The sequence below is a fragment of the Leucoraja erinacea genome, chromosome 3 (genome assembly GCF_028641065.1).
Source record: "Leucoraja erinacea ecotype New England chromosome 3, Leri_hhj_1, whole genome shotgun sequence".
NCBI classification, from domain to species: Eukaryota; Metazoa; Chordata; class Chondrichthyes; order Rajiformes; family Rajidae; genus Leucoraja; species Leucoraja erinaceus.
In genome coordinates, this window is record NC_073379.1 from 108,711,443 (window position 1) to 108,721,803 (window position 10,361).

Below are 10,361 nucleotides of genomic sequence, written 5' to 3' on the forward strand. Positions count from 1 at the left end.
TGGTGATGTTACGGGTTGGGATCTTTCTGCTCGCTGAGATGCTCCTGCAGTCTTCTTGTGTATTAACCAGCATCTGCAGTTCTTTGTTTCTGCAGTTTTACGGTGATTCTGACGGACATAAAATCTTACGTACGCAAGGGTTTACGGAACGTAAATGGGAGAGCGTCTGTAATATTATTCTGTAAATAATTGCTCAGCACTCTATAGTCTTGCAGAATATGTCAATAGAAACCGATGTGGCCAAAGAAAAAAAAAACAATATAAAGGCCGAGAGCCTGGGAGGATAACTAAATCAATTTGAAATATCTTAAATGTAGTAGCAGATGTATAAATCAAAAGTTATCCCCTATTCTCACATGACCTCACTAAAGATTACGCAACCACAATCTGCATCCAATTTCCCTCATTCGACACGGGAGTTACAAAACAGCTACCCAATAAATCCCATGGGCATTTTTAAACTAAACTATTAGGTGTGGTTCTCAAAGGAGACAAATATGAAGAATGTATTTAACATACATTCACAATGCATATTATCTTTCATTCTGAATCAAATACATTTACAGGAAGCCCTCGGGGCTTCGGTGGATATCCCCAGATAATTAAGACTCCTGCCATTAACGCAACAGTTTAATTCACTTTTAGATTCATACAGTAGTATTCACTGAGACCCAGTGGGCTTGATGAGAATTTGGAAATCAGGTCGTAATGCATCAGCTTCAAAGCATCAGAATTTCCAAACAAACAAATAGCAGATTATCAGAATTTTACTATAATTAATCAGATGCATTGACAAATCAGTTTAACTTCAAAGTTATGGCTTATGTGCACAGCCCAAGAATTGTTCAATAGGCATGAAGCAGCCATCATAAACCTTTCAGATGAAAGGAAAAATGGAAAAGCTTGCAAGTTGCACTTTAGATATTAATTGTACTATTATGAAAAAAATAATTTGACAGTAATTTTATTTACAACAATATTTCCATGTAAAGGCTCTCAACAGAGAAGCTGAGCAGTAGGCATCATACTAGTTGATGGGAGTTGTCTACCTGGGGAGACAAAAAGGTATTCACTTTAGAATTTGAATTATATAATCAGAGATGCATTAAGATAAACACCTAGTAAATTAACCAGAGGGAAAATATAGCATCCTTTCCTGATAAGTGCCATAAAAAATAATTTTCCAAGACTACACTCATATTAGAGTGAACAAAATAGAGAGAGTACAGAGGAGATTTACTAGAATGCTGCCTGGGTTTCAGCAACTAATTTACAAAGGTTGAACAAGATAGGTCTTTATTGTTTGGAGCGCAGAAGGTTAAGGGAGGACTTGATAGAGGTCTTTAAAATGATGAGAGGGACAGACAGAGCTGACATAGATAAGCTTTTTCCATTGAGAGTAGGGAAGATTCAAACAAAACAACATGATTTGAGAATTAAGGGACAGACGTTTAGGGGTAACACGAGGGGGAACTTCTTTACTCAGAGTGGTTGCCGTGTGGAATAAGCTTCCAGCGGAAGTGGTGGAGGCAGGTTTGATTTTATCATTTAAAAATAAATTGGATAGGTATATACACAGGAAAGGAATGGAGGGTTATGGTCTGAGTGCAGGCGGATGGGACTAGGGGAGAATAAGTGTTTGGCATGGACTCGAAGGGCCGAGATGGCCTGTTTACGTGCTGTAATTGTTATATGGTTACACTCCCTATGTTATTCCAGTGACACCAACACAGGAAATCTAGTGGTGTGGCAGCACCTTAGAAGCTGCAGAATTTACATGACTGGTCCAATTGAATTTCTGGTCAATGGCAATCCAAGAATGTGGATGGTAAATGACATCTCACTGAAAATGACACTGAATATCAAAGAAAGTGGTTAGGTAGTGGTAGAACCTGGTATGGTCCATGATTATCTATCTCATTGGAGACCCTCAAGGCTATCTTTGATCGGACTTAACTGGCTTTATTTGCACTAAACATTATTCCCTACACTGTGGACGGCTTGTTTGTAATCATGTATTGTATTTGCGCTGACTGGTTAGTACGCAAGAAAAGCTTTTCACTGTACCTCGGAACATGTAACAATAAACTAAACTTAACTTCCACAGTGCCAGGACCATTCACCACTCAACAGCGTATGTTTGAAAGTTATCTCAGTTTGGTTCGTTGTCATGTGTACAGTGAAAAGCTTTTTGTTGCATGCAAACCAGTCAGCAGAAAGACAATACATAATTACAATCGACCCATTTACAGTGTGTAGATACATGATAAGGGAATAACATTTAGTGCAAGATAAAAGTCTGATCAAGGATAGTCCAAAGGTCATCAAAGAGGTAGATAGTTCCGCACTGCTCTCTGTTTGTGGTATGATGAATCAGTTGCCTGATAACAGCTGGGAAGAAACTGTCCCAAATCTGGTGGTCTGCATTTTCACTTCTATAATGTTTGCCTGATGGGAGAGGGGAGAAGCGGGAGTGGCCAGGAAGGTTTTGCTGACTTTCTAATGAAAGATTATTGAAGCAGATGATGGCAGTTAGACCTAGGACACTGTCTTGAATGCCTGCAGTCTCAGAGTTGGGATCAGTAACAACCTCCTGCATTTGTCTGATGCATAGCTCCAACCATAGGAGTGATGCCCACCAGTACCAATTTTAAAGGGGCTCTGTTATGCCACAGGTTGCATTGACATCAAGGACATTTACTTTCATTTCCAAAATTCAACTCACGAGGCCAAGGCTGAATTGGTCTGTTCACCAAGTGGCTCAGGTACAACCCAAACTGAGCAGTGAGCAGGTGAGTGCCACTTGGGAGAATACATTCTATCATTTTACTGATGTTTAAGGATATTAGCCAGATTTGATCTGTACCATTTATTGACAGGGTACTGCATCTTTGGTAATGATATTGCAGCAACTTGTCAGGAGGAGTTTTTTGTACCAAAACCAGGATGATGGCTCAACCCATTGTTCGCAGTTGTTTCCATTTGGGAATTATTTAAATTGCTAAAGAGAAACAGATCCATCTTCATAAGACATTCATTGGTAGACTTGTATCTAATATTGTTTGTTGCGGCTATGAACAAAATGTGAATTAGTTACGGAGCCAGGATAATTAGTGAAATTCCACACTGTTGTTGGTTCTGGTACATCAGAAAGCGTTTACAGTATCACAGTATCACTCATTTTATAAAATTCACATCATATGTACCAGTAACACAAAACAGTTGAGGTTTTCAATACTGGATCATTCCAGACAATGATACTTACTGAATAATGTTTCATTTCTTGAGGAATTGGTGCCATACAAGCAGGAATGGAGCTGCAAAGCCAGAGCCAAAAAACACTGACATCGTTGCCAACAATCTCCATTTGTTCTCCACAGAGAAGGGCAAATTCTAGGACAACAAAATAAAATCAAACATCTTGAATCGCAGGAATTGATTGCATGTAAAATGATATTGTACACAAAAAAAATGACTTGGTACATCAGCAAGCGTTTACATTGTCATAGTTTCACTCTTTTTGTTGAGTTCACATCACATGTACCAATTTCACCAAAATTAAAAAAAATCCTTATGGTCTTGCAATACAGAACCAAATAGCATCATGGTGTCTATCATTAAAGAATTTAGTCATTTCAGCATACAAGACATGAAACATCTATTAATATATAAAACTCAAATACATCCGTCCGCCTGCAGTACGGATCCCTTCCTGCCTTTTGATTCGTTGACGGCTGCTCCTTCCTATCAGCTTCCAACACACTTCGAAACAAAGTTGCAAGACAGGAACACTGAACTTTTCACTGCTGCAGCAGGCAGGGGAGGTGCAATTGAGGGAGGCAGGGGAGTGCTGGAAACTTACATTTGGCAACGGCTTCAGTTCCATTGGAGGAGACTGGTGCATGGTGGAATATTGGGTTGGGGGAATCACACCATTGGGGGAGCAGACCCAACGGGTCTGCACTTGGTCTAGTTAAACTTAAGTCAGTAGAAAAGTTAAAGATGTTGCTCTAATACTATTGTAAGCATGTCATTCTTTCCATTAGGGAATGCCTTCAATATGTATGTTTTTGTTCAAAATCATTTTATATTATTCTGTGGCAGTTTTTCTGTTTAAACAGCTCTTTGATAATTTTAGAAAGTGTTCTAGATTAATCCTGCAAGCACATGAGATTTAATTAAACATATTTGAACGTTAATGAAAAGCACAATCAAGCTGTGACAATGTGTCAACAAAAACTAACGACTGAAAGTCAGACCAATGTTTCACAAGCCGGGTAAATTACTTCCTCTGGTAGACACAAAATGCTGGAATAATGCAGCATCTCTGTCGAGAAGGAATGGGTGACGTTTCAGATCGAGACCCACGACTTCCTCTTTTCGATTATCCTTCTCATCTGAATTCATCAGCAGTGTTATGGAGTTTGGGTTTACTAATAGTTATTTATTTTATTATTAGTGTTATTAAGCCAATGTCTTACCAGGTGTTTAAATGATTGATTCAAAGATACAGTTTGGGAACAGGTCCTTTAGAATCAGCTTGGAAACAGGTCCACACTGACCATTGACATTATTGATCCCACTTTCGTATCTACTCCCTACACATCAAGGGCAATTTACAGTAGCCAAATAATGTACAAACCAGCACATCTTTGAGATGAGCGAGGAAAACGGAGGACACCCATGTGATCACAGGGAGAAAATGCAACAGCACCCAAGGCCAGAATTCAAGCCGGGCCTCTGGCACTGAGGCAGCGATACTGCCAGCTGTACCACCATGGCTCCTTGCCCCAATTTCTCAGCAACACACAGTTTGGTGTAATGAAAGACAGACTAGCGAAATACGATGGACAAAAATGTCAGACTGCATATTTAAAATTTTGAAACGGACATGAGGTGTAGAATTTTTCCAGAGGGCAATGGAGATATAGATATATATATATATATATATATATATAGATATATAGATATATAAGTGTACCAAAGTACAGTGAAAAACATTGTCTTGCATGCTCTCCAATCAAATAATACCATACATAAATACAACCAAGCCAAACTCAAGTACAATCAGTAAAATAAAGGGGGATAATAAAGAGTACAGAATATAGTTCTCAACAATGTAGCTCATCAGTTCCATAGACAAAGTCCAATGTCTTCAATGCGTTAAGGTGAATCGGACAGTGCCTTAGTTATGGAAGGACCGTTCAGAAACCTGATAATACGAGGGTAAGAAGCAATTTCTGTGTCTGGTGGTGTGCGCTTTCAAACTCCTGTACTTTCTGCCCAACGGTAGTAGGGAGGAGGAGAAATGACCAAGGTGACAAGTTTGTTTAAATTGACTAAGTTCATGGGTGGGAAAGTGGAGACACAAGAAATTGCAGATGCTGGATTCTTAAGTAAAACTCAAAGTGCTATAGTAATTTGCTGGCTGCCCCATGGGGATACTCTAGCATTTGGTGTTTTAGAAACATAGAAAACAGGTGCAAGAGTAGGCCATTCGGCCCTTCAAGCCAGATCATAGCTGATCATCCAAAATCAGTACCCAGCTCCTGCTTTCTCCCCAAATCTCTTGATTCTGTTAGCCCTAAGAGCTTTCTCTAACTCTCTCTTGAAAATATCCAGTGAATTGGCCTCCACTGCCTTCTGCGGCAGAGAATTCCACAGATTCACAATTCTCTGGGTGAAAAGGTTTTTTCTCACCTCAGTCTTAAATACACTTATTCTTAAACTGTAAACCCAAGTTCTGGACTCTCCCACCATCAGAAATATTTTTCCTGCATCGAGTCTGTCCAATCCCTAAATAATTCCCTCTCATCCTTCTAAATTCCAGTGAATACAGGCCCAGTCAACCCATTCTTTCATCATTTGTCAGCCCCGCCATCCAGGGAATTAACCTGTGTTGCACCCTCAATAGCAAGAATGTCCTTCCTCAAATTAGGAGACTCAAACTGCAAACAATACTCCAGCTGTGGTCTCACCAGGGCCCTGTACAACTGCAGTAAGACCTCCTTGGTCCTATGATCAAATCCTCTCGCTATGAAAGCCAACATGCTCTTTCAATGACTGATGTACAAGGACACCCAGGTCTCGTTGCACCCCCACCAACTCAACGGGTCAGGCAGCATCTTTGGAGAAAAGGAATGAGTTTCGGGTTAAGGCCCTTATTCAGACTGAGTGTCAGGGGAGAGGGAGTCCAGAGATATGGAACATTGGTGTGAAAACACCAGATGAAAGAAGACAATAAGGAAATGTAGGGATAGGTGAAGTTTCAGGCCGATGCCCTCCTTCAGACTGTCAGAGGTAAAGGTGAAAATGAGACATCAAATGGGAAGGGAGGAAAATGAACATGAATGAAAATGTAGACTAGATCATTGTTAGTTAGGGGAAGCATGTGGAGATAAAATTTAATCAGGGGGGCAATCAAACTGGTCAGAGCACTAGGAGGGATCGGGAGAGAGAGAGAGGGAAAGCAAGAGTTACTTGAAGTTATAGAAGTCAATGTTCATACCACTGGGGTGTCAGCTACCCATGCTAAATATATGGTGCTGTTCCTCCAATTTGCGCTGGGCCTCACTCTGACATTGGTGGCCCAGGACAGAAAGGTCAGTGTAGGAATGGGAGGGAGTTACAGATGCCGGTTTACACTGAAGACAGGCACAAGGAGGGGGTGGCACAAGAGAGAGGGGGGGGGGGGGGGGGGGGGGGGGGAGGAGAGAGTAACAGAAAGTGAGAGGGTGGAGAGAGACAAGGGGGGGGGGAGAGGGAGGGGGGGGGGGGGAGAGGGGGGGGGGGGGAGGGAGGGGGGGGAGGGAGGGGGAAAGGAGGGGGGGGGGTGAGAGGGAGAGGGGGAGGGGGGGAGGGGGGGGGGGGGAGGGGGGAGGGGGGAGGGGGAGGGGGGGGGGGGGAAGAGAGGGGGGGGGGGGAGGAGAGGAGGGAGGGGGAGAGAGAGAGAGGGGGAGAGGGAGAGGGAGGGGGGGGGAGAGGGAGGGAGAGAGGGGGCGAGGGGGGAGGGGGGGGAGGGGGGGGGGAGGGGGGAGAGGGGGAGGGGGGGAGAGGAGGGGGAGGGGGGGGGAGAGGGGGAGAGGGAGGGGGGGGGAGAGGGGGAGGGAGGGGGGGGGGGGGAGGGGGGAGGGGGGGGGGGGGGGGGGGGGGAGGGGGGGGGGGGGGGGGGAGGGGAGAGGGGGAGGGGGAGGGGGGAGGGGGGGGGAGGGAGAGGGGGAGGGGGAGGGGGGGGAGGGGGGGGGGGGGAGAGGGAGAGGGAGGGGGGGGGGGGGGAAGAGAGGGAGAGGGGGGGGATAGGTGCACACATTCTGCGGCGCTACATACATATACATATATACAGATGGAAGTCCGTGTTGGGCGGTATAGTCAGTGCATGTGTGAATTTGAGAAAGGTCAGTGTAAGAATGGGAGGGAGTTACAGATGCCGGTTTACACTGAAGACAGGCACAAGGAGGGGGGGAGAGGAGAGAGGTGGAGGGGCGGAGAGAGGGGGGGCAGAGAGGGTCAGAGAGGGAGGCAGAGAGAGGGAGGGGAGAGAGAAGGGGCAGAGGGGAAGGAGAAACAGAGAGTGAGAGGGTGAGGGGGGGAAAGAGGGGGGGTGGAGAAAGGGGGGGGGGATGGGGAGTGAGGAAGTGCGAGCAGCCGCCGCTAAGATGGCGGCCACGGTGACCTTGACGGAGCGGCTTCGCTCCAACACGCGGGCCCGGCTTCACGCTCCGGTTCCCCGCCCATGCCGGTGTGTGCCGGCCCGGCCCGGCCGCCATCCCCCCACCCACCGTACCTTTCCCGGGCCCTCCTCGTAGTGGGACCTGCGGATGAGCGAGGTGCTGAAGTTGCGCACCGTGCGGGCCCACACCATGTCTGCAGCAGCGGCGGCGGCGGCAGCGTCCGGCAATGACGTCACCCCCCGGAAACCAGCGTCATCGGGGGCGGGGCCGGAACCGGAAATGACACTGTGCATGGGACCACAGATCCTCCAGCGCTATAGGATCTTAACACAGGACTACAGGTACCAGGGTGCACCGCGCACAAGCCCAGTCACGGGATAGGGTGACTGGAGTCACGTGGCACCAACCCCCTACATCCATGAAGCCATCCCTTTATAATAATAATACATTTTATTTATGGGCGCCTCTCAAGAGTCTCAAGGGCCACATCTACAAAAATTTAGCAGGTAGAGGAAAAACATGTAAGGTGAATGAAATAAATAGTAGAGACATGACTAGTGCACAAAGTAAAGACAGAATTCAATTCAAAACACAATATGAGGCAATTAATGCACAGATGAAAAGGGAGGGGGACGTGGGGCTAAGGATAGGCAGAGGTGAAGAGACGGGTCTTGAGGCAGGACTGGAAGATGGTGAGGGACACGGAATTGCGGATCAGTTGGGGGCAGGCCCAACTTGTCCATGCTTGACCAAGTGGTCTACTCGGGTTTGTCCCATTTGCCTAGAATCAGTTCAAATACATTTATTGTGAAATGTAGAAACAAAAGAACTGCAGATGCTAGTTAAGACACACAGTAAGACACTCAGGCAGTATCCCAGGAGTAGAAACAGAAACATAGAAAATAGGTGCAGGGGTAGGCCATTCGGCCCTTCGAGCCTGCACCGCCATTCAATATGATCATGGCTGATCATCCAACTCAGTATCCCGTACCTGCCTTCTCTCCATACCCCCTGATCCCTTTAGCAACAAGGGCCACATCTAACTCCCTCTTAAATATAGCCAATGAACTGGCCTCAACTACACTCTGTGGTAGAGAATTCCACAGATTCACCACTCTCTGTGTAAAAAATGTTTTTCTCATCTCAGTCCTAAAATATTTCATCTTTATCCTTAAACTGTGACCCCTTGTTCTGGACTTCCCTAACATCGGGAACAATCTTCCTGCATCTAGCCTGTCCAACTCCTTAAGAATTTTTACAGTATGCTATGAAATGCTATGAAGAGTACATGGGTAGGTGACGATTAGGGCCAAACATGAAGGGTCCTGACCTGAAATGTCAGCTATCCATGTTCAACAGCGACGCTTTTCTCATTTATCTATCTATCTATCTATCTATCTATCTATCTATCTATCTATCTATCTATCTATCTATCTATCTATCTATCTATCTATCTATCTCTATGATTTTTGGCCATCTTACTCACAGTTCTCCGCTGAGGCAGCCCTGAGGATTTTTCCGATTGATGAAAAATAAAAAAGCTATGAGTGTTTAAAAAATCTTGAGATCAGCTGATTGGTCCTCTCGCCTGTCAATCACCACAATGAAGGTAACGCCCCTTCCGGGTGGAGCAGGTCTACAAAATCCCGGATGCCTGGACGTGAGTCAGTCACTCTGGAAGATTGCAAGAGAGGGTCCACAACTGTGATTATAATCTGAATCAACTGAAATGTGAGTCTGCAATGTACTTGCAATAAATGATTTGTTAGCCCTTAATGACAATGCAATGAGTTGTTTGGCAATTTGGTGGCCTGCACTTGGTTCAAATGCTATGCAATTGAATTTGGTGGCCTGCACTCTGCATGAAATTGAATTTGGTAGCCCGCACTCTGCTTGAAATGCTATGAAATTGAATTTGGTGGCCTGCACTCTGCTTGAAATGGAATTTCAAGGAATAGCCGTGAGTGAACTGCCAGCCCACCAGGCCTGAGTGACTGAGCTGCCAGACCACCAGGCCTGAGTGACTGAGCTGCCAGCCAAGAATCCATTTGGCACACAATGTCAAATATGCTAGCCCTCTGGAAACCAGTCCCTTCGGCCCACAACACCCATACTAGCGCTCCAGAAAGCCCACCCACTGGCCACCAATATTGGAATTGGAGGAGAGGTGGAATATTGCGTTGGGGGACCAGCCCTCCCATGGGAACAATGGGTCCCACTTAGTCTAGTATTAATTTATAGTCATAGAATCATACAGTGTGGAAAGAGGCCCTTTGGCCCAGCTTGCCCACACCGACCAACATGCCCCATCTACACTAAATGAGCATAAATGAGGCTCGCACCAGGGTCTCTTCCATGCCCCGCAACACTGCTCTCTCTCCCCATCCCCCCACTCGCAACAAGGGCCGAGTCCCCCTAGTCCTCACCTTTCACCCCACCAGCCGTCACATACAAAAAGTAATCCTCCGTCAGTTTCGCCACCTCCAACGTGACCCCACCACTCGCCACATCTTCCCATCTCCCCCCATATCTGCCTTCCGCAAAGACCGCTCCCTCCATAACTCCCTTGTCAATTCTTCCCTTCCCTCTCGGTCCACCCCCTCCCCGGGCACTTTCCCTTGCAACCGCAAGAGATGCAACACTTGTCCCTTTACCTCCCCCCTCGACTCCGTTCAAGGACCCAAGCAATCG

The 10,361-nt window shown here is 45.9% G+C and overlaps 1 protein-coding gene and 1 non-coding gene across 2 annotated transcripts; both read right to left on the bottom strand.

Annotated features, from left to right (window-relative positions):
- Positions 1–948: 948 nt before the first annotated feature.
- On the bottom strand, positions 949–7,912 carry LOC129695919 (cytochrome c oxidase subunit 7C, mitochondrial). The gene is made up of 3 exons (XM_055633380.1): positions 7,784–7,912; positions 3,266–3,393; positions 949–1,049 (listed from the first exon to the last, which is right to left on the bottom strand). Exons 1-2 carry the CDS (start codon positions 7,859–7,861, stop codon positions 3,277–3,279), a joined length of 195 nt encoding a protein of 64 aa, XP_055489355.1. The 5' UTR covers positions 7,862–7,912; the 3' UTR covers positions 949–1,049; positions 3,266–3,276.
- LOC129695980 (small nucleolar RNA Z39) lies at positions 3,143–3,206 on the bottom strand. Its single transcript, XR_008723265.1, has one exon. It is a non-coding gene; the product is annotated as a small nucleolar RNA Z39 (small nucleolar RNA).
- Positions 7,913–10,361: the final 2,449 nt, after the last annotated feature.